This window comes from Bombus flavifrons, chromosome 5 (assembly GCF_040668555.2).
Source record: "Bombus flavifrons isolate JBK064 chromosome 5, iyBomFlav1_principal, whole genome shotgun sequence".
In the NCBI taxonomy this organism is placed as follows: domain Eukaryota; kingdom Metazoa; phylum Arthropoda; class Insecta; order Hymenoptera; family Apidae; genus Bombus; species Bombus flavifrons.
In genome coordinates, this window is record NC_138446.1 from 1,430,841 (window position 1) to 1,455,957 (window position 25,117).

The 25,117-nt window shown below is 30.6% G+C and overlaps 2 protein-coding genes across 13 annotated transcripts in view; one reads left to right on the forward strand and one right to left on the reverse strand.

The window, feature by feature from the left end:
• The window catches only part of Tlk (Tousled-like kinase), a 31,845-nt gene extending 16,606 nt beyond the window's left edge, over positions 1–15,239 (forward strand). For 3 of the 11 annotated variants that reach the window (XM_069113690.1, XM_069113691.1, XM_069113692.1), the window contains exons 4-16: positions 6,717–6,807; positions 6,919–7,181; positions 7,333–7,566; positions 8,717–8,809; positions 9,029–9,490; positions 9,566–9,769; positions 9,858–9,949; positions 10,259–10,406; positions 10,484–10,595; positions 10,742–10,880; positions 10,981–11,092; positions 11,183–11,290; positions 11,395–15,239. In XM_069113690.1, the coding sequence (XP_068969791.1) occupies positions 6,717–6,807; positions 6,919–7,181; positions 7,333–7,566; positions 8,717–8,809; positions 9,029–9,490; positions 9,566–9,769; positions 9,858–9,949; positions 10,259–10,406; positions 10,484–10,595; positions 10,742–10,880; positions 10,981–11,092; positions 11,183–11,290; positions 11,395–11,610 (2,274 nt within the window). In that variant the 3' untranslated portion in view covers positions 11,611–15,239. Of the gene's footprint in view, positions 1–4,179; positions 4,322–5,612; positions 5,840–6,000; positions 6,228–6,269; positions 6,584–6,716; positions 6,808–6,918; positions 7,182–7,332; positions 7,567–8,716; positions 8,810–9,028; positions 9,491–9,565; positions 9,770–9,857; positions 9,950–10,258; positions 10,407–10,483; positions 10,596–10,741; positions 10,881–10,980; positions 11,093–11,182; positions 11,291–11,394 lie in introns of those variants that run through there. The other 8 variants (XM_069113697.1, XM_069113693.1, XM_069113698.1 and 5 more) reach the window with 8 other exon arrangements.
• Positions 15,240–15,713: 474 nt separating this feature from the next.
• Top2 (DNA topoisomerase 2) lies at positions 15,714–24,584 on the reverse strand. 2 transcript variants are annotated; one of them, XM_069113683.1, is made up of 23 exons: positions 24,307–24,584; positions 22,988–23,314; positions 22,632–22,875; positions 22,165–22,551; positions 21,848–22,087; positions 21,667–21,772; positions 21,449–21,601; positions 21,201–21,370; positions 20,908–21,118; positions 20,245–20,833; positions 19,746–19,977; positions 19,471–19,670; positions 19,249–19,384; positions 18,871–19,179; positions 18,460–18,693; positions 18,198–18,386; positions 17,972–18,098; positions 17,741–17,893; positions 17,578–17,656; positions 17,432–17,499; positions 17,195–17,311; positions 16,912–17,030; positions 15,714–16,763 (listed from the first exon to the last, which is right to left on the reverse strand). In XM_069113683.1, exons 2-23 carry the CDS (start codon positions 23,287–23,289, stop codon positions 16,611–16,613), a joined length of 4,518 nt encoding a protein of 1,505 aa, XP_068969784.1. In that variant the 5' UTR covers positions 23,290–23,314; positions 24,307–24,584; the 3' UTR covers positions 15,714–16,610. The 2 variants fall into 2 exon arrangements, with proteins under 2 accessions (XP_068969784.1, XP_068969785.1); XM_069113684.1 differs by having other exon boundaries at positions 18,880–19,179; positions 24,307–24,583.
• Between the last annotated feature and the right edge of the window lie 533 nt (positions 24,585–25,117).

The following is a 25,117-nucleotide window of genomic DNA, read 5'->3' on the forward strand; positions in this document are numbered from 1 at the left end:
TTTATGAGTATTACTTGCGAATATTTACAGAAAAGTTATCAAAAGATACATAGTTTCAAAAAATTATTGGAAAATCATTAAAAATATAAGAATTATCAACCATTTTGAACCTTATTTGAACACGCTACGTTTCTGGGGTCATTTTAGACTCATCATGTTTGCTATCATTAAATTAAATATTTTTTTAATTATTATTTAATAATCTGCGAAATCGATTATCACACTTTCCATGAGATTATGTAGCTATTATTTTTACAAGTAATCAATACTTTCAAATATTTAATTATTTTACTTTTGCTTTCAGTAATTTAGATTTAGGAAGAGAACGCTACTTATTTTTATAACCTATTATTTATCAACGCGCGCGCGCGCGCGCGTGTGTGTGTTATGACAGTTTCACGCTTCCCTCGTTTTCGTAGATACATTATGTAATCTATATTCTCGTGATATATTTAATGAAAATACTACTACTCATTGCATGCATTGCATAATCCCATTTATTAATCGAATTCTATGTAGCAATAGGACTGCATAATTTCAGAAAAATGCGTGGTATCAGTCTTTCAAAAAATGATCTTGCAGCTTGGAAATAGGCTCGGTGGTTTCGATAGAGTTAAAATGTATAAAAGATATTGCAAACAGCGGAATAAGTAAAAGTTAGTTAAAGTCTGGAATATACGTGGCAAGAATTTAACCCCAATCTAGATTAAAAATTATTTAAAATAATACATTGAATAGTACACCACCAGGAAAGTAACAAACAGCATTTAAAAGCGGTTATGAAAATATTTTAAAAATTAAATAAATAAATAAATAAGTATGTTGAAAATGTAAAATTAATAAAAATATTCGGTAACGATTGCGCTATATTTAAAAGGATATTTTAACCCGAGCAAAATGATGAGAACTCGTAGTGTGCAATGCGCACACGCCGTTTACACGGGGCACCGGAACATACCTAGCTTTTCCTGAAACGGTGTACACAGAAAACCGCGTGGCTGTGAACAGTGAGCAAAGCGCAAGCCAAGGCAACGAGGCAACGCCGCGTGGCCGACCAGCTGATCGGCCAGAGACATGCGACTACACGGGGCAGAGAGGGAGAATCGTGCGCGACTGGGCTAATGAGCGTGCGACCTATTGGGAGTTCATTGGAGGGGGCTAAGGCAACACATGGAGGGGAAAACAGTGGTTCCGTCCATGAAAGAGTGGGGGTAGTCATTGCTGTGTTGCCGTCACGTCGAACATTGCTGGCTGTTGTCGCCACTGTTTTCTACAATCGAATGGCATTGCAAGGTCTAGGAGCTAAACGTGTATCTACCTTCACTTTATTTTTTTACGTTAATGTGCTCTTGAGCTCTTTCCTATTTTTCATGCTTATATTTATGCCAAGATGTCTATACATGTCACGTGTACCTCCTAAATTGTTAAAATTTAATATCGAAGAGGATGTTCATAATATCCAGAAATATTATGACATTTTATCAAGACATTTATTTTATTTGAAAGGTATCGAGACTACTTCGAAATCAAAATGTTTTTTCGAATATCTAGAAATTCCCTTATTCATTGTGCTAATCGTACGTGCTATATTTATACTAATCTTTTAACCAAATATTAGATTAATTATGCAATTAACTATGTGATAAAATAATCGAAACATCTTTTAAAGATATACTATATTATTTTATTATCGAAATATTCTTGTTAAACCACATTAATTTATGAATTTCTTGAGTTTAATAGTTTTTATTACAAATCTGATTATTATAAAGAATCACGTATGCTTAAGTCTAATATCGAACACGTGGTGAAAATTCTTCAACACAAATTCTATTTCGAGAAAGCGAATTTTTGAGAACGAACTGTACGTTCGTTAAGTAAATATGCTAGAACTATTCAGTACATACATCGAAAAATGGAAACACTGCGTTGATGCGATGTTGTCACAGTATCCGAAATATTGCAACGTTGCTCCTTGTCTGAGTATCACATCGATAGTATGAGGTACATACTTCTATTTTGTCGTCTTGTTCAACTGTGCCGTCAGAAAACAGAAGACACGCATAAACGCTGACACTATTTTAGTAATGATTTCCGCACTTCGATATTTCATAATTTTATCAAAGTTCGCAATTGTAATAAAAGTGATAACAACAACAAAAGTGATATAATCTCAAATCACGATATCAAGTGCGCACAATATCAAGTTGTGTATAATGAAATAACAATAACATATTAAATTACAAAAAAAAAAATGTATCATAGTAATCACAGGTATGCGAATATAAAATCGCTCAAAAACATTCTTCTAACTATGAACACACAAATAAGACATCACAACAATTTTTAATCAACAAATTGTACTGATAATGTATCCAGATGTGAGCAATTAGTAAACGATCGTGAAAATAAAATGAAAACTAAACACTATGATAAATAGCATAGAACTGCACTATACACTGTAAAAACGCGATTACATAGCAAGAAACACTGCGTGATTTAACCTAAACCTATTATGCGTTCTCGCCAGGCCGCTGGTCTGACCAGTTATGTTCGTTCGTCGAGCCGTCATCTCATACGTACGCTTCGTTCTTTCAATCCCCACCACTAGGTCTACATCTCGCTAATACGCCCTCGCACTGGCTGAAACACACGTCGGCACGGCGTATTTCAGGAGCGTAACTAGTAGAATCACTGCGAGGGCGCTCTGTTCTTCTGATTCCGAGGCAGGTGCCACTCTCAATACACGATACTTAATACGACTATGCAAGTCAGTACAAGATCCTACGAAATAAAACAATGTTGCAGCTAACTTCAAGCGTGCTTCGACAGGTTTATATATACGCATTAGGTATGTACTTTTGCCAACATTGAGAATCTCGACATTTCATTATTACGATACCGAAATTTTATTGAGAGATTTATATGCCATCGGAAGAATTTTTCAAATGCTTAGTGGTTTTCAAATACGTTATCATAATATAATGAACACATGTAAAAAAATTTCTTGGCATAATTTTTAAAATCCTATATCTATTATAAGAACAATAATATAATAATTAAATAAGCGAAGAATGAAAGTGAGGAGGAAGTAATAAATAATATGTATTTATGCACAGGCATATTGTATTATATATAAAAGAGTACTACGCCGCCGTAATATATACAGTTTAATACCTACTTTTGATTCATGTTAGCGATATTAAAAAATGAACATATGCGTATATTACTTCGAAAAAAATATTTTGTTCCATATTTCTTAGATACATAGTGGATATTTATTACATAGACGTATCTGATTTGGTCGATACATAAAATTGAACACCTAATACTGTAATGTATTTGACTGTACGACACAACGTCACAAGGCAAATTACTGATCACGTATAGGGTACAGCACACCCTTTGCACGCCGTAGTGGCACAGCTACACTTCGCCACATCGATTTTACCGGCTCGCTTGCACTCACACTCGGTCGACCCGTTCACTGAAGGAATGTCTCATATGCCTCCCTCCGACTCCCTTTTCCTCCCCTTTACCTCTCCTGACCCTACCCCTACAAAACCTCTCCGTCACTCAGTTAGCTCTCTTTCTAACTTGTCCTCCGTCCCTTTCCACCAAGCTCGCCAACTTCTGCTTGCCCTCTCCTCCTCCTCCTCCTCCTCCTTCTCCTCCTCCTCTCCTCTCCTCTGCTTCCTCTCGCAGGTCTCTCGATCTCACTTGGTTTCCCTCTCGCACTCCGGCAATTTCTCTCTTTCTCTCTTCCCTGTCTGTTGTGATCGTTGGGCAGTAGCGCCGTCGCGGGGAGGTGGAGGTTGCACCTTTTGCCGCATCTCGGAATCTCGCGCGTTGCTCATTTGCCGTACATAGGAGAGGAGAAGAGAGGCAAGGAAAGCGGGAGTGCGAGAGCAGCCAAGAAAGAGAGAAAGAGAAACCTCCGCTAGGTAGTAGTATGCGAACAGTACGGTGGTCGGACAGTTCCAGTTCCGTTTCGATTAGGCGAGACTACGCTGGGGTTTTTGGCTCGCTTGTGGCCCGTGAAACGTACGCGTAATGCCGTTTATCGTGGCCATTGACGGCACTTGGTGCTGCTGCTGGTGCTGTTGCTGTTTACCCGGCGCGCTAACTGCACGCCGCTTTTACAAGAGGAACTGCATAGTTGAAGAAGATACGAAGTGAACCAACTTCGTGAGTGTTCAAAGGATAGCTTACGTGTGGCGTTTGGATCGTTCGATACGACTTGGTGATTATGCTCATAGAAGGGTCAAGTCGTGAGGCATAGAGGAGTGTACTGTAAAATCCGCATGTCCCGATTCACTGGGTTCGTATATGTTACTACTTCCCATGTAACCTCCTTGCTTACGCACACTAACGCAAGCGCACATAGCAAAGCTAACTTAAAGGCAAATCGCTGCCGGAGAAACGATTCCCCGGCCCTCTAGCCCAGTTCCGGGCACAGACATTGATCCATCGATAAGGAAGTTTCCTATCTTTTGTTGGATTGCTGGCATGTTCAGTAAAGTGCAAGAAAGTGAAACGAATCACCCGTAAGCCACAAAATCCTTACCTTTGTAATTCATCGTTATCCTAATTTAGATACACATAAGTTTTCTGCATTGCAATAGGCATAGGTTTCGGTATTTGTAACCTATGTGTGACTGTAATTTAAATCGAATTTTGATTCTTCATCTTCTTACTTCTACTTCGTAGTATTTGTGATGAAGCAAGGATGAGCGTATACCATGAGTATTACTTTAAAGCTTCACACGTCTGCTGTTATTTTCAAACAATCTTGTTACTCGATATTCTCATGGAGGAAATTATATTTATTCATATACTACGATTGTACATGTCTGCTTACACTTGTTTCCCTAAAATTCCATACGATTTTAGACATTTAAATAAAATTTGAACATAAGTTCTAATTTCTAATATTTCGAAGACAAGTGATATTTTCATAAAAATTGCGCTTTTATCTTTTTATTATTTGTATCTTGATTTTTATTAATTATTAATGCAATACGATTTTAAGTACATACAGTTTTAATATATTTCAATTAATTTAAGTATTTAAGGATATTATTATTGTTGCTTTGTTTATATGCTTTATTTGGCTCTTTTTCTTCACTTTGATAAAATTTAAAAAATCTCATATGAAGATAGCAAAGTATTACATTTTCAATAAGATGAAAACATACGTATATAAGTAGAATGCGAGTGTTTCGTTTATTCAATAAATATATTGCAATTTTGTGATACTCAAGTTTACATGCTCTTGCTTATATTTACGATTATCGTACTAATATATTATATATCAAATGCGTACACATTTAATGATTAATGAACGGTATGAATTTGAGTAAATCTGAAATTTTGAAGTATGAAAGAAATACTTCTAATACTGGCGAATAAAATGAAGATGACAGAAGTGTAACCTTATAAACGATTCATCTATATTTACAATGCCTTGTGGCAGCGATACTTTTAATTATAATAACGTGTGCACATCAGTGACAGAGCGTGGAATTCGAACGTGTGCGTTCCGCCTGGCAAACGCGCAAACGCGTGACCGCGTCCATGAGAACTTACCATTAATCCGGGTTCTTAACCGCGCGCGGAGTAAACGTGGCTGACACGCCGCCGATGATAATAATAAGAGTGCGTAATTTATCGAAGAATCGACGTCACAAATCGGATGACGTATGTGTCGTCGCGGTTATCGTTGTTGTTCATTGAAGGCAGTTTGCCTAGCGGCTACATTTGGTGCGTATGCAGAAAAGTATGTACGATAGGAAAGCCAGTTAACTATCCGACTTGACCAGAGTTCGGATGTGAAACAGTGAGTAAAACTGCCCCCTTGCGGAGCGCGTCCGTGGTTCCCAATCTAACCACTCCTCTGCCATCGAGTTCTTACCTCCTACCCCCCTTCTGTATCTCCCATTCTCTCTGTTTCTCTACTTCCACCCCCTCTCCATTTTCCATCGCCTTTCCTCTTACCTCTTCTATAGCTCTGTAACTCCCTGCCCTTCCGTCGTTCCCCTCTGTTAGGGTCCTCCATTTTGTCGTGATTCCTCTAGCTCTAAACATATATTGGACATTTTGTTCATACTGTACTATTGTCATTTACATACAAATTGTGCGCGAAACCGTGCCTATGGTTGACATACTGTCTATTAGCTCAAATAGCAAATACGACTATGGGGCTCCACCATAGGCTATCCTGGAAGGTGTCACTTCTCTCTCTTTCTCTCCTGCACTGTCTTTTTCATTCTCTTCTTTCTCTTTTCATTTCCCATTGAACCTACTTCTTTCTCCTTTGCACATTCTTTGTTTTTCTTTTTTCTTATTAGTCTTTCTCTATCCTAAGTTTCCTTCTGTATAATAAATCGTGTCTTAATAACATGCGATTTTTATAATCTAGTATTTTGTACGCCGGTATGATTTTCGAAGTGTAACCTCTACTGAAAGTAACGAATCTTGATTCGCGTTGCGATATTTTTCTCCATGTTGTTTCTTCTAGGAGGTTTATATTAAATTTTGCGATATAAATAATTGTACGAAATAATAGCTTTTACTCTGTATGGTAATATTTTAATAACTATTATTTTAATTTACCATCATAATGGTCGTTTCTCTATTTTGTTGAAGTATCTGCAAATAAGAATATTTCGGCTATTATTTTATATCAATATTTTTTTCTCTTTTTTTCATTTCAGATGTCTGCTGGGTCACAAATTCAGATGGCACCTCAATCAACTGTAAACTCTGGTCAGTCAGTTCATAGTCAAGACTCGAACATGAGCACTGGTAAGTCAGTATATTTTTATTTTATTTAATGATAAAGACAAACTTCCACCTAATAAGTAAATTAAAAATAGCAAAAACATTTTATAAGCTTGATTATTTTGCAATATCTAGGCTCATCACATAGTGATAAGGAGGTAGATCCAAATACTCCAGAAAAGGTACCAAGAACTCCTTCGGAAAGGAAAAGGAAACGTAAAGCTGACGATGGAGGTGGGGGAGTTACTGGGGGACCTATAGGAAGCAAGGGGTCTAGATCTGTTGCTGCTCTTGAAAATAAAAAAATAAATGAGTATTTTTCAAAGCATCATTTGGGTAATAGCCCCATTCGGCATGGGGGTGCTAAAAGTCCTTCACCTCAACAGGGATATCCTATGGTAAATATAAAAAGTATACATATATAGATACATAGACATACACTACTTATATCATTTCTAACAGAATTTTTCATTTCCATAATATAATTATGACTCTGTAACTTTTTCCTTTACATCCTTTCTGATATTTTGTGTAATTATTTTTCAACAGTATCCACCATCGCCTCAACAACTCCTTTCACCACAAGTAACAACACCCAATTCTTCAGTGGCAGAATTTTCTTCACTGATGCAGCCGCCAAGACCTCATCCTCAACCTCCACCTCCTCCTCCACCAGCCTCAACACAACCTGCAGGCTCGATGGTCAGCAAGCAGGTGCAGGTAAGGCCTACCAACCTCAGTAGGACAAGCCAGGTCAGGCAAGCGAAGACTAACACCCCAAATGTAAGCAAAATTCGGTAATTCCTGCAAGCATTTTATAAGAAACGACCCATAAAAATCTTGGCTATAAATAGTATAATTTTTTGTCCAAATTTTTAAAATTTCTTTATAAATGGTAAAAAAGTTATATAATTTAAACTAAAAATTTGATCTTGTGTGTCCATGTAGCAAATACTTAACCATAATTTAGGAGTAATAACTATGTAAGAAATTTTATGTATCTAGAGCATACAAATATTCAAAATTAATTTATTTATCTCTCAAAAAATAACTCTGCATTCCTTTGTAATATCACTTCTTTTCATTAGAAGATATCTTATTTAGAAATATTATTTACTCCTTTTATTTCACGTTTTACATGTTTCTTATTATCTCTTATTGCAACTTGGTATAAGAGAGTACATTTTATACATTTTTATATACTTTAATTTTCTAAAATTAGTTTCGTAATGGGCATTTCTTGTCAGATGTTTGTAGTAAATTTGCAGCTAACTTCTGACTGGACTGTAGCGCTGTATCCATTTGTTATCATAGGAGTGCAGGCTACCTTGTAATGTCACTCCTTATTTAATAAATTTTGTTTTGCTTCTAAGTCATTAAAATTGTTTATTTCCATTTATTTCAATTTCTAAATTAAAAATAGGTGTGCATGTTTGCCGTCTTTGACTTGGTATTTGGCTATAGTCTTATATTTCAAAAATGATAAAATTAAAAAAAAATTGTTTTATAGTGTATAATGTATTAATTATTATAGAAAAAAATATGTATAAAATATACAGTGTCCTACAATTTTTTACATGCATACCTTAAATCATGCATACATTTTTGGTGTTTTCCTTGCTGCCTGTGTGGTAGTTCTGTTCTATCTATATGTTTGGGTTTTGCTCTGTAGTTTTACTTTTAATAGCAAGAGGGCTGGCCTATTAAATTAAATAACGTGTAGAACTAACTTTATCACAAATTTCTATCAAAGATGGAACTTTGATCATTTTTCTAAATGAAATTATCAAAAATTGCACTAAAACTGAAACTGCATGTTACATCCATTTGGGTGCAACAAGGTATCTGGTATTTATGAACTATGTTGACAAATGTATCAGATGTTACAGTAGTTTGTTTGTATTTATTATAAAATGTGTTATTTACATTTCAGACAGAACTTACTTGCCAGAGGATACAAGAATTTGAAACTCAAGCCTCTTCAGACTTAGAATTACGTAACAACAAAATTGATGAATTAAATAGAGTAAGTAAAATAAATTCTGAAATGTGCTATGAGTGTAAAATTATACATTAGTAGTAGAAATAGAATAGGAAAAGCATCTAGTTCTCTTTCTCTTTCTAAAAAGAAAAATGCATAAAAAGCAAAATATTTTTTAATGTTTTTATTATTATTTATTATTATAATAAGATTTATTTGTATTTGAATTTTCATATAATTAACAATACATATCTTCTTTTTCAGACAACTGATGAACTTAGGCATCAAATGGCTAATCAACAAAAATTAATTGAACAGCACAAATCTCATATAAATAAGTGTATAGATGTTGTAAAGAAGCTACTAAAAGAAAAATCAAACATAGAAAAAAAGGAGGCTAGGCAAAAGTGTATGCAAAATAGACTGAGGTTGGGTCAATTTGTAACTCAAAGGGTGGGTGCAACGTTTCAAGAAAATTGGACGGATGGTTATGCGTTTCAAGAATTAGCTCGACGGCAAGAAGAAATCGCAACTGAACGAGAAGAAATTGATAAACAAAAAAAGCTACTACTCAAAAAAAGGCCATCGAATAGTGAAACTGGTAGGAAACGTAGTCAGCCTCAACCTTCTTTGCATAATGGCACAGAAGCTACTTTCTTAAAGCCAGATGCAGTACCTGGATCTTATACGTGGCAAGAGTATTATGAAGCTGATGAAATACTCAAGGTAGCAAATTTTTCAGATTGTTATTTGCAATAAACGTAGTTTTGACATAATCTCATATATATATTGTCTTTTTAGTTAAGACAAAGTGCGTTGAAAAAAGAAGATGCTGATCTGCAATTAGAAATGGAAAAACTCGAAAGAGAACGAAACTTGCACATTAGAGAACTGAAACGTATTCACAACGAGGACCAATCGAGATTCAATTCTCATCCTGTATTGAATGAACGTTACCTTTTATTAATGTTGTTAGGAAAAGGTGGCTTCAGCGAAGTGCATAAGGTATAGAAACGAAATTATTAATTTCAAAATAACATTTGTTTTAGTAAACAATTAATTAATTGTTTTTTAAGTATTTCGTTTTTTACAGGCATTTGACTTAAAAGAGCAACGATATGTCGCTTGTAAAGTACATCAACTAAATAAAGACTGGAAAGAAGATAAGAAAGCTAATTATATTAAGTAAGTACTTTTATAATGAAATTTTTTATTTTGGAATTAAGCAGTTTAATTAATTAATAAAATAAAAGTAATTACAGTTTCGCAACAAAATACATATTTAAAATAATACTAGTTTTAATTATACATAAGTGACATTAATTATTTTCATATAAGGATATATTTTTACATTGTTTTACATATATATATATATGTAATATATATATATATATATATATATATATATATATATATATATATATATATATATAATATATGTGTGTGTGTATGTATGTATGTATATATGTATATATTTTTTTATTCTTTATGCAGGCATGCGTTACGAGAATACAATATACATAAAGCTCTTGATCATCCTCGTGTTGTGAAATTGTATGATGTGTTTGAAATTGACGCCAATTCTTTTTGTACTGTCTTGGAATATTGTGATGGCCATGATTTAGATTTTTATCTTAAGCAGGTGTGTGTATTAACGTATTTTTCACATAACATTTATTATGTATTACTGTAATTAAATATTTTATTAAATATTTTCAGCATAAGACTATACCTGAAAGAGAAGCAAGATCTATCGTTATGCAAGTTGTATCTGCATTAAAGTACCTCAATGAAATAAAACCCCCAGTCATACATTATGATTTAAAGCCTGGTAAATTTCTATTGTATATAACTTATGTTATTTTTATTATATAAAATTTAATTTTACTTTTATTTAATTTATTTAATTTAAATTTACTTTTACTTAATTTAAAGTAAAATTTTAAATTATATACTATTATTGTTGTAATTTTGCAGGTAATATATTATTAACTGAAGGTAATGTTTGTGGAGAAATAAAGATAACAGATTTCGGATTAAGTAAAGTAATGGATGAGGAAAATTATAATCCAGACCATGGAATGGATTTAACATCTCAAGGAGCTGGTACCTATTGGTATGTACTTCCTCATTTTAGAGACATACTTTATGATATTAGGAACATTTTTATATTTTTCCATGTTAAACTTGATTAGTAAAATGCATATTTTATATAGGTATCTTCCACCAGAGTGTTTTGTTATTGGTAAAAATCCTCCAAAAATATCATCGAAGGTTGATGTTTGGAGTGTAGGAGTTATATTTTATCAGTGTCTATATGGCAAAAAGGTATAATGACTATTATAATATAGTAACTATATAACATTGATTTGCTATTAGATTGACATTGAAAATCTACATTTTAAAAACTGTTTTTAGCCCTTTGGACATAATCAATCTCAAGCAACAATTTTAGAAGAGAATACAATTTTGAAAGCCACTGAAGTTCAATTTGCAAATAAACCAACTGTTAGCAACGAAGCAAAGGTACCCCATTTTAGTATCAATTCATATGAATTAGAAAAATTTAAGTAATTGTCAATATGAAAATAAAATCCTAAATTTATTCATAAATGTTTTTACTTTCACAGAGTTTCATAAGAAGTTGCCTAGCATATAGGAAAGAAGAGCGCATAGATGTGTTGACATTAGCTAGACATGAATATCTACAACCTCCAGTGCCAAAACATGGCCGTCAAGCGAATAATCAGCAACAACAGCAACAACAACAACAGATTCAGCAGCAGCAACAAACCACATTTAATATTGGCATGTTTAGTGGTATGAACGCGTCAAGCAGTTCGTAGTGGAAAAAAACTAAAGACAAAATCTTCGATATACTAATACATGCCAAATCTTGAACATTGAATTGCACACCATCTCATCTTAGGAACATAGCGGTTGCTATAACGAATTGTAAATACTAAAAACCGGATAATATCACCATCACCAATGCCACGATTACCACTACCACTACCACTCCACTACCACTACCGCCATCACTACCACTTCCACCACACCTTTACAACTATACTTACAGGCCAACTACATAGGACATTGCAAGAGAGATGCGAGACTGGTCGTCGCAAGTCCAGAAGCTTGCGTCTTTCTACAATACAAGCTACATTATTCAGCATGACAAAAATGTTGTGTTCGTAAATATTCAATTGTATTATCGTTCCTTGTATCAAACAGTGGGCTGACTTGATAATAGTGTTTAAAAAGAAATGAGAGAAACAGATAAACATGTGATAAGTCATTGTGAATTAAAGTGAAGTTCAAATTAAGAAGAAAAGAAAACAAAGGAGTATAGCGACGGAAATCATTACAAGTGAAAATTACTCGGTGAAAATAAAGAGAGCAACGGAAGATAAAATATCCGAGGCAAAGCGCGTCAGAGCAGTGTAGAGGGACTTTGCTTTTACGGAGACGTTCCTCTCTTCTGAAGTTACGTATGGATGAATGAGTGTGACGAAAGATTGTTAAAACTAGTGTGCGTGTATATATTTATACTATATATATATATATACTAATAAATCCGATATAATATATATATATGGTGTAAAGAACAGGACAGCATTGACAGTGGAAAGACAACTGTGGTGGATCCTCGCATGACCTCCGTGCAGCCAAGTATTCCATGAATATTTGACTGCACATCATGTTACTTTATTCAAATATTAACATTATTACTTATATCATGACTAATAACGATTAACATACACACACGAGGAGATTTGGTTGGTTGTTCCTATTCTGAAATGAGTGGGCTTATCTACACCGGATTGATTGGTCTAAGGTTCGAATGCAAAGAAAGTAAAAGAATCGCGATGCTCCCAAATAAAAAAAGAACATACAGAATCGCAGTCCACGGTTTATATGCTCCATGCACATGTACATTTTTAATCCATGATTTTCTAATAGAGTGATTCATTTTTTTCTAGAGTGGACTTCGGCGCGATAATTATGATCTTACATTTTCGTGATATATAACAATTCTTATAATCAGGCATTAAAAATTTTTAAAGTAAGATTCATGATACTGTACCGACCTGGTTGCTATTTCTTTATTCATAATTTGTTTTATATATGTACGTTATATATAGATAATTATGAAATAGAAGATTAAGTTATTTTATCAAGTGCCCTTGCTTTGTATTATAGTCGCGTCTGTCGACAACCTGCAGCTTTTGGGAGTACTAGAAAGTTGTTAAAATGTTGTAAGTTGTTGGTACAATGTGGGCACGGTATTGGTTGATAGATCAATACCAACGTGATTGGCAAAGAATGGTCAGAGGAGAATACATTACAAGTCTGAACAGAGTCTACTACTAGATCCATCGCTTCTATTCTAAAAGCCAACCGTTCCTGCTTCCCTCTCCTATTTCTCTTGCGGTTTTCAAATTTATTAAACAGGAAAGCGTATACTTTTAAAATTCCTCTACGAGGAAGTGCTTTTTGTAAACTAAGTTCGAAGACAAACTAGTCAGAAAATGAATAAATTCATTTACTTTTTCTCCGAGGACGGGTATGCATAATTGTCAAATTTGAAAATTTTCAATTTTTCGGTATATTTATGCAATCATCGTTTTCATATAATTAAAAAATTAACTGTAATCGAGCAAAAATTCCCTAATTCAGAAATTTTGCTTGAACATAATGGTTAAAATAATCGCGATTAGTTTTATTATATTTTATTATATTTATTATAGTTTAAAATGACAATTGGTGCATACTATTCTTGGGCAAAAAATAGCATATACTTTGGCCAGTAAAATTTACGAAAAACACTTCTTTTAAAAAACAGGGATATCGTTCTGCTACCACAAAAAATTGCTACCAGGAAAAGATTAAATCATTTAATAAGACGTCAAACTGATGAAAGAACGAAAAAAAAAAATCATTTAACGAGCATTTATTCTATGAAATCTCATTTGGGATTATTTGTAATGATAAAAAACGAAACAAATCTGCACCAAGCAGTGTTTATATGTTTTGCGATAGAAGCAATTTTGCATTTGTATATAGTGAAGACTCCTTAAAAATGCATCGTTAATAAAACTATTAAATGCATATATCGAAAACAAATTTTTATCCAAGGAATAAGATTTTTTTCATAGAAAATTCATTGCACAAATATTCAAATATTGCCTGATCAGATATATTCTTTAAAAACTACGGGTCAACTTGAAAAGAAAAGCATTACATAATAATATTTCCTGCTCTATGTGCTTTTATAACTATATGCATGCTAGAGTTTGGAGTATTATTATGCATTTTAAAAAAAGAGGAATTTAAATAATTCTTTAATAAACAAAGTTTTTTTTTAATGCCCTTGCGTGTCAGCATAGTCACGATCTTCCTCATAAACAACAGGAATTGCGTCGAGGATGCTGTATGAAACGTTATAGCAATAAATTTACGTATTTGTGTATAATTTAAAGTTAGTAAACTTATTAATTAAATATGAATCACATATAACAGTGTATATTTCTCCTACAATACATATGTGTGGATATAAAATTATTTTCTTTCATTAGGTAAATTTTTTAATAGGAATATAATATAAAATATTTCCATTGAATTTGATTAGAATATTTGTATATAAACAACAAAACATAACTTTTTACTTATACTTAACTTTAATTATAGTATAAAATTATGTTATCGAGTAAATTCTATAAATTTCAAGAAGTATATACATACACATATTGAATGATCTGCTGAAAGATTTTAATCGTTCTAGTCTCAAGGGCTTTTATGGGATTTATCGAATTTTAAAGAATCATGAAATCAAATTCCTTTTTTTCATTAATAGTTTTAAGCCTGTAGTATAATGTATTGAAAGATTTGTTACAAAATTGGCAAAATTAAGAAAACTATAAATGTTTATAAAGTACAATACAATTATTACATAATTCCATTCTGAACAGTTACTTATAATACACTTTTTTCAAAACCGTATTTTTCAATCATACAGTTCAAAAAACTCAAAAGTTATTCATTCGGTTGATTTGATATCTTGTGATGATATTTATATATACATGAAAAAAACAAATCACTTTCATAATCTGTAATTTCATTGACTATTAGCATATTGACAATAGCATACAAATTTATTTAGTTCAAGAACAATTTGATTTTTAAAACAAAACAATATTTCAAGAATTATGTCATTTATATGTTCCTCGTATTTTTCGCTGCCTATCGACCCTTTTGATTCTTTAAACATTAATTTTATTTTTATACTTAAAAAATCAACTAGTGAAAACTTAGGAGATTGCATGAACTTGTTTTGACCTACTCATTTATTTTGAAATTTTTGTGTTCAATAATGTATCCATTTCTGTTTCATGTGTTTGAAACGTGCGCTTAGAATTTTTGAAAAAATAGTTCCAATGGAAAATATTTTAAATAAAAACTGTCTGTTTTTTAATGTAAGTTTTCATTTGGAATTTTTAAATCAATTTTATTTCATCCCGTACAGTAAATTATTAGATAATAATAATTCAAGATATTAAAATGCTTTGGCACCTATAAAATTTAAAGGTAGAGCAGTTAAAATTATTAGCTGCACATCACATTATTCCTAAAAAAAAAAGCGAGTAGCTTTTATATCATATAGTTTCACTATTCTATGCCCTCTTTTATTGAGAACAAATGTAGTGGTATAGTAGAACAAACGAATAATATCCGTATTAAGAAAAAAAGAATTAAAATAACTTTAATATTCAAAGATTATTTTTAACAATATTTAAATATTGTAAATTAAAATTTTAACATGTTTAGTAACATATATTGAAAAGGAGATTTAATATTCTCTTTCTTTATGTATTATTTGATTAATTAGATTATTTATCTTTATTAAAATTTGTTCACAGAATATAGATAATTAATCGTACGAATGTGCTAATTAATACAATTACCTTCATATATTATGGTAAGTACATTATTTATTAATGATATGTCACAGCTAGATGTCTGTAAAAAAATGTGTTTTGTTCCAAAATTAATCCAATATACAAAAAGAAAAAATAAATAAAAACAAATTTAAGTTAATTAATATAACAAGTCTTAATGTTTAAATTAATAGTCTATCCGTATTATAAATACAAAAATTTCATTACTGTCATATGTTTGTGAATCTCTACATTTGTAGTTATTAAGCATACACAGAACATCAATTATATTTTTCATTCAATACCAATACTATTAATAGAAGGTATGCGATCAGTAGTTAATATGTGTAATAGTTAATGCGTGACTAAGTGTTTTATGAAGATGAACTAAATTTTTCATTCTATATATATACATTATTATTACAATAACAAAAGTTTCTCTTAATTGATACTGAGTTTTGCAACAAATCACACATTATTCCATTTCCAATGAGCTGATATTCTAACATGTGCAAAAATATTTTATTAATTTTTTTTACAAAACAATGAGTATTTAAATATCTTTCTCCAGAAAATTAACATACAGAGATAGTATAGATATTTTAAAATTGAATATTATTTAAATATTTAGATACTCAAATGTTATACAGTCAGTCATGACTCAAATGTATTATCGCATTGCACACTATGCATATATTATTTAATTATCACTGTAAAATGTAATTTTCTTAAAATATTCTAATTTATATATTCTAGTATATGTATGTACAATATCATATAAAATTATTGTATTGCCTTGATCTTAATTAAGGCAAAATCTGTTAAAATTTATATCAAATGTGATCACACAGATCGTGATTAAGATCGTGTTTATTTGCTTATGCCTTTAAAATATTGTACAAAATCGATCAGTTGGAATCATCCTCATCATCATCCGAAACAGCGTATGAAATAGGTTTACGAGCACGACCGGCAGTTTTTCGAGGTGGTACCGGAGAACTATCTACTACACTAAGAATACTTTCTTCCTCCGACTCAGACTTCTTCTTTCTTTTCTTTACCTGTATAATTAAATAATTTTTGTGCAATTAAATAGCAAATTAATTTAAAATATTGATAAATGTCTTTTTGCGTTATTTTTTCGTGATATATTATAAATTTTTATTAATAGTTTTTATTTTGTTATTTATCAATTGCATTGTTACTTACGGGAGTTTGTTTATTTGAAAACATAACTTCCTCCGAGTCTGAATCGGAAGAAACAACTTTTTTCTTTAACTGCCTTTTCATTGCCTTTCCACCATTTTCAGTTTTCTTTTTAGCGGGAGCTAAAACATAAATAATGAGGCATAATATTAGTGACATTGATAGCTATAATATTAGTGAAGATATAAATTAATGACATTGTATAAAATATTTTGTAAATATGTAAACACAAACTAACAATACCAAATGTAATATTTTGCAATTAACAAGGTATTGAATACTTTACCTTTCATCGGAGGTGAGAATATTGAAGGTGATTCTTCGCTAGATGCTGCAGGAGCTTTTGTTGATTGTTTTTCTGGAGTACTACCAACTAATGAATCAAAAAGTTCTTCCGAACTAGCTATTATTTGAACAAAGATATAATTATAATTATTATAATTTTTATATGAAATTAGCGTATCAATATAACAATATAATTAATATGTTAAACTAATAGTCCATAACAGTAACATTTACTTACGTTTCTTATGTATTTTGAGAATATCATCAGAATCGCTATTAATGATAGCTGTAGTAGGTTTTGTTTTACTAAAAAATAAATTTAATGAGTATATATTGCTTATGTGTGTATATATAACGTTATATAATCATAAATAAAGTACTTACTGCTCCATGTCTGAAGAAACACTGAGTATTTCATCACTAGAAGAAGATTCTGCACTACTATAGTTGTAATTCTTTTTAGCTGTAATGTCGAAAACAAACTTCGTAAATATTAGCATATTAAAAATACACATAAATTTGACAAATATCAAATGGAAATTAATACCTGCTGCTGCTCTACGAGATGTACGAGGTGCTGGAGGAGGAGAAATACTGCCGAAATCAATATCATCATTACTATCAGAATCTTTATCTTTCTTCTTGTCGTCTTTCTCTTTTTTCGCTTTGGACTTAAATTGTAATGTTGTTTGTTTCAATCCTAATCAATATAGTAAATGGTTATTATTGATAAATTTCATAGAATTTTTTATTTTATTATAACTATGAGCATATATACTTTTTTTGCCACCAGCTCTTTTTTCTATCTTTTCTGGAGAATTGCCCAATCTATCGTCTATAGGTTTGGCATTTGATTCAATCAACATGTCAAATTCATCTTTATCTTCTATTGGTTCTTTTTTTACCTATTATGTTACATAAAACGTTATATTATATTTCCACAAAAAATATAGAAGCGATTTTATTAAAAAAAGAAAAGACTTAATAACGTGTACTCCATTTACCCTTTGATGTTTCTTTATGCCCTCCTTTTTATCCTTAGATACAATTTCTGCTTTTTCAATCTTTCTTTTTAATTCAGTATCAATTATGGGTACTATTCGACGAATATCATCAGAAGTGTAATACTTTGAGGGTGGTTTTTTAATACATTGTTTAGACTTCTGCTCCTCTTTTCGTTCTTTTTCTTCTAACTATAGTAAAATATAGTATATATGAGAAAAACTAAATATTATCTTATTAAAAATAAAAAGAAGTTACGCTTACTCTATTCAATTCATTCAACAAGTTATCTAAATCCTCTTTCCATAAAGAAATAGGTGTACGAGCTTGTAACCTTTTCAATTCTGCTAATTTATCGTCTTTTTGACGTAATAGTTCATCTTTCTTTTCCTTCGTTAAACACCACAATGTCATTCCTAGTAAATAATCGAAGTTCTCTTTTCCAATAGCTGTAGATGATGTAGCTGATTCTTCATCAACATTTTCTGCTACTTCTTCCTATCAATATGTTACAGAAATTTGCATATTAAATATTTAGAGTAAAATAAAAATTATAGTTGTAATAAATGTTTTTGTTTACATAAGTTTCTTTTTACTACTTACTTGTGCTTCCTAATGTAGCATAACAATTAAATTTTAATACATTTCAAATATGTTGTTTTAAAATAAAGACACAATACTTACTAAAACTTCTTCCCTGTTTTGTGATAACTTCCAGGCCAAGACTGGATCAGATTCATATTCTCGCCTAATTAATTCAGCAATCATATCTTTCCTTTTTTTATTTTCTATTACTATAGTACCATCACATTTTTCTAGAATGAATCGTGCTTGATTTGAAAGTTTAGATGCCTCTGCTTGTAATATACCTTCCAAATATTCTTTTCTTTTATGATACGTTTCTAACCTTACTTTATAGAAACCTTTTAAAATCTGAAGAACACTATCATATTTTTGTAGACATAGATTCTCATCAAAAGCACACTGTAAAAATGAATTTATTATAAATGAGTTTGAGTTTTAAATACCTTAAATATATTATTTGCCTTTTACCATAGATGTAACTGTTGTTGTTGTTTGCAATTTAAATGCTTTATGAAGACCATCTCTTTCTAGTTCTACTAACTTATCACGATTTATCATTATTATAAAGTGTACTGCTGTATCTGTATTATATTCCTTGTAATCACTAGAATAATGTAAGGGAAAACAAGTAGTAAATATCTTTTTATCACTTATCTTTAGCACTGATACTAAAATAACAATTATATTTACGTAATAATAGCTGGGATTTTCTCAGTTCCATGTAACATTGGTTCCAATACTGTTTCTTTATATGTTTGAGTCCAAGTCCCAACTGGAAGTTCAGTAATTTCAACTTTATCTGGTGCTATCACTGAGATTTCTCCATTAATAACATATCTATAATCTCCACAACTTTCTATGACCCCTTTAAAGTTTTTATAATATGGTACCTGTAGAAAATGTGACAAAATATGGTAAAATACATGTACAATGAATATTAAAAAAGTATTTTTAAAAAATGTTACCATTGGTTTTGGATCAGCACCATCCATCATCCTATATAAATTCTCAATTATCTCTCTAGGATTATAATTTGGTATCTTTGTCATCCATCCAGTACCAATACCATCGGCACCATTCACTAATACCATTGGTATAGTTGGTACATAAAAGACAGGTTCAATTTTTTGATTATCATCATATTCATGTTTTAATAAAGGATCATCATGTTTGTGAAATATATATCTTGCTAATGGACTGTGAATAACAGAGGAGATTACATATATATAGATTGTTTCTTGTACAAAATATCTGTTTTATTTTGATGAGGTAATAAATAACTGAAAGTATTAAAAAAATGCTTTAAGAGAGATTGTTTATTTTAGAGAAAAAGCAATTTATATTATGTCCTTAATTATGCCAAATATCATTTACAAAAACATTTCTTTGATACTTAGTTCTTTATGAGATACTCTACTTTGTTCAGATAAAACAGACATTCTGTATATGCAATTTCATGTATACCTGAGCATTGTGAAAATGTAACGAGGACTCGCCGCATCCTTTCCTCCGGCGAGTCTCGTACCAAATTGACCAATTGGTTGTAGTAAATTTATATTGTTACTTCCTACGAAATTTTGTGCGAGGTTAATGATAGTTGACATAAGAGAAATTTCACCATGATGATATGCTGAATGTTCAGCTACAGAACCAGCTAATTGTGCAACTTTTACTTCACGTTTGTCATTACGTTTTAAACATGTATATAATACTTTCCTTTGTCCAGGTTTAAAACCATCGATCATATTTGGTATAGACCGAACATTGTCATAGTTACTGTATAAAACCAATTCTACGTTAATGAAGTCAGAAAAGGACACAGTCCGTGTATCCTTTTCGTACAGAAAGCGTTCTCCGAGACCAATTTCCTTCCTTCTCTTTGTTTCATCCATATGGTTCATTAACCAATCTTTACGTTGATCAACACATTTCTTACTGAAAGCCATGATGATGTTCTGATCATCTTGATCTCCATCATATCTAAATCGAATTCTATGTCTAGTCATATTTTCAAAATATTCTTTTGCTTCCTTAGCAGTGGAAGTACCCAAACCTATAAGTAACAGATCTTTTTATGTATCCCAAACAAAAAAACAACAAAATTTGTAAAATAATAGAAATACAAACCTTTGTAGTACTTAATTTTGTAGGTATGAAAATTTTCCGTTTCTGACTTCCATTTCTGGAATTCTGGCATTGAAAAGAAACTTAATATTTGATTTCCTTTTGAAGCTTTAACAATAGGTGTAATAAATTCCTCTACGAAATTTAATTTCAATAATGACGGCCAATTATGATGAATAAAATTAATTAATAAGCCTTTGATATGGGAACCATCCTAATAAATACATTTGACAAAATTATGTTATTATGCAATTCAAATATGCACATGGAAATGTAAAATTTAATAGAAAATTAACCTGATCCTGATCAGTCATTATCATCATTTTTCCATAACGTAATGTTTTTAAATCTTCTCGAGTTTCATACTTCTTTTTATACTGGAGCCCAAGAATTTTTATTAAATTATTAATTTCTGCATTTTCCAAAATCTGTTTATGTGTTGCTTCTCTTACGTTCAAAATTTTACCTAAAGTTGAAAACATTTATAAATAGTATTATATATAATTTAAGTAATTTTCACTTACATGACGTTTGCATTATTTACCTCTTAAAGGAAATATACCATATTTATCTCTACCTATCGCCGCAAGTCCAGATACAGCCATGGTTTTGGCTGAATCTCCCTCAGTTAATATAAGTGTACATTCTAATGATTTGTTAGTTCCAGCATCATTAGCATCTTCCAATTTTGGTATACCTGAAATACAAGATTATATAAATAACTAAAATTATTTGTATCGTATGAATATACACGAAATTTACCTTGCAATTTTCTTTGTTTTGACTTGGGGCCCAATTTTTGTAACTGACTATCGGCTTTAAATTTCGCCCATGTCAAAACTGCTTCTACAATTCCAATTTTCGTTACCTAAGTATAAATTAAAATTTAATACATATATAGACAAGTATTATATTAATAATAAAATTGCATTTTAATAATTACAGCTGTAATAAATTTTTCACTAAGTGTGCACTTTGATCCAAAACTTTTAGGTTGCAATGTCATATTCTCTTTAGTTTGTGAATCAAATGTGGGATTATTAATAAGACAATTAACAAAAATCCACAAATGATTTTTTATTTGGAATGGTTTAATTGCTACTCCACCCTTATTTTTCTTTTTTAATGTTTCTGTTAATTGTTTCACTATTAATTCTGTGACATGATCTACATGTCGGCCACCCTGTTTGCAAAAGAGTTTGTTCAATTTTTTATACATAAACATTAATTTCATCTATTCTATTTCATCATATCTATTACCTTTGTTGTTGCAATACTGTTTACAAAAGACATTTGCTGGTAACCCTTGTCAGATAAAGCAACGGCTACTTCCCAGCGAGCTCCACAACTTTCATATACAACTTTTAAAGGATTACCACCTTCATCTTCTCTACCTTTGATATAGAAATCAACATAGTCCTTGAAATTCTTGACAGGAATCTTAGTACCATTAAGATAGACTTTAACACCTCTAGTTGAAGCTGCTACATCATAAGCTCTTCTAGACATTAGAGCAACTATGTCATCATCCAAAGACTGCATTTTAAATTTTGATAGATCTGGTGAAAATATGACTTTTGTAAAATCTTCGCCAGAAAAGTCTTTAATCCTAGGCTCACTTGCACTTCCCATATTATTATTCCACGTCTATAAATATTTATTTTAAATAATTACAGACACATATTACTATAAAACAAATATTTCAAATGTTTTTATAAGATAATTACTTGTTTTAAACATTTTTTGTATTCCTTAGATGCAGTTTCCACAGTAAAGCGGTGGCTAAAAATATTACACAACTTGGCACCATAGCCATTTCTACCACCTGTTACTTTCTCTTCTTCATCATCATAATTAGATGATGTTAACAAATGGCCAAATATCATTGTAGGAACATACATATTTTCCTCTTTATGAATTACCACTGGAATGCCTTTACCATTATTCCATACAGATATAACATTATTTTTTCTACAAATAAAATTTATTATTCATTAATTTTATCATTTATGATTCATTTTATAATTCATATAATTATTATTATACATTATCCATTTCGTAATAGATATTAAATAGTTCTTACGGATCAATTTCAATTTTAATTGTATCCATTTTAGGATCCCTCTGTTTATTATCTGCCGCATTTACTAATATTTCATCAAATATTTTGTACAATCCCGGAACATATTTTATTTCTTTTTGTACCATTGATTCTTTTTCTTTATCATAAATCCACATCATTTCCGTCATTGGTTCAACAGAACCAATATAAGTATCGGGACGTAGTAAAATATGTTCCAACTGAGACTTTTTTTGATATATACCTTCAATAGTTTTTTTCTTTGATACATTATCACCACTTCCATTTTCTACTGTATTACTCATGTTTGCAGAAAGTCTTTTTATGTAACTATAAAATTTCAATGCAATATATATAATAAACTATGACAATTTCAATTGATGTCAAATTACATATTATATCTAAATATTATTCATCCATATCCATTATTATAATTCTTAATATGTGAAGGTGATCAAGGTATATGAACTATAATGTTTAGGTATATTAGAAAGCATTGTTTTATAACGAGAAGAAATACTTGCTCGTAATACATAGCTTCTAACAATATGTTTTTCTTTTAATATTAATATTACAATTATGTATCCACTAAATACTTAAATTACAATTGAAATCGATAACTAATTATTCGGATTAATATTTACAATATTATCATTCTTTCTTTTACAAATCTATATATGAATTATTTACTATAGAGCTTTAATTTTAATCATTAATAACATTCTCCATGTATGAAAAAATATTTCAAGTATAGCATTCCTTATTCGTAGTTGTTTATTAAGCAGAAAATTTTTACATAACCATACTACACATTATGTTATAAACGCTCCATTATTAGTATTATTGACATATTAAATAGACAGGATATTATTGAGATATAATTGTAAAATAATAATAAAATTATCCTTTTAAAATAAATACAATTTTATTTCAACTAATTTTAATATAAATTTGTATAGATCGTTTGTTCAACATTTAGAGTACAATTGAATTAAATTTGGAGCAGTAAGTATAAATATAACATAAAAATAAAGTTAAATAATCGTAACGGGAAGATAGTATAAGTATATTCGAAACGTGACATAAAAGTTTTCATTTCTATTAAAGGTTAAAACTCATATTTATTAAAAATTTCATACCCGAAACAAGTTTTACTAATATGGCGGGAAAACATTTTCTGTGTAATTGGCTAACGCAACAAAAGACGATGGTTTGACATACAATCCCTTTTTTCGAAAATAATACAAGTGTTTCATAAAATACTTGTAAATAAAAAAAATTTTAAGAATAATCTTAAGTCAGAAATCGTTTTCATGATTTACCTGCAATAAAATTGTAATAAAAATACAAAATTGCGTCGGCAACAGAAATTTTCACAAGTATAAAACGTCTGTCAAGATTACAGCTATGAATTAACACCACTGTCGATAAATGACTGAAATTAATTAATTGTCAAACGCACTATTTTGTTATTTTATTGTCCAATTGGCAATTGAATAATTGATCTTGCAGAAAAAATATTATTTTTACCCTACGCTTTGTCTCAAGCCTATACCGTAAATTGATGTCTACACGGTAAACTATCCATCTCCAAACGGCTAAAGTCACTTAGTATAGACGCTGTTCCAAAAGACCATCAAAACTTAACGTACCAAACAATGTTATTTTATTTGATTAAACAATTACAACTTGTATTATATCAATTTAATAAAGAGATTTTATAACTTATTTATTTAAAGATGACATAATAATGTAAAAATCGATGTAAGAGTATATCAGGGAAATGGAAATTTTAAATGATAAGATATAGAGAATAAGTGAAAGGATACCGTGTACTTTTTAAAGTCCTTTTTTAAATCTAAGCGTTCGCTTTAAACACGTGTTATTATTTATATTTCATTCATATTATTTAATAATTGTTAAAATGTTAAAATCAATTTAAATAAAGAAGCTACACTGGTATTTTCGCAAGTCTAATTCTAAATACATGATCATGTGTCGTTTATATCCTATAATATGTTTTTTACATAATTCACTTTCAAATAACAATTTTTAAAAATTAATAACATATTTGATAAATCATTTCGTAATCAATTATTTATATAAAAATGTATAATATACAATAAGTCACAG

Coding starts and splice junctions, on each gene's coding strand:
- Top2 (XM_069113683.1), bottom strand. CDS start 23,289: ATGAGTAATACAGTAGAAAATGGAAGTGGTGATAATGTATCAAAGAAA. Junction 19,385..19,470: donor AAAATCCCAGCTATTATTAC/GTAAATATAATT, acceptor ACATTATTCTAG/TGATTACAAGGAATATAATA. Junction 16,764..16,911: donor TTTCAAATAAACAAACTCCC/GTAAGTAACAAT, acceptor TTAATTATACAG/GTAAAGAAAAGAAAGAAGAA.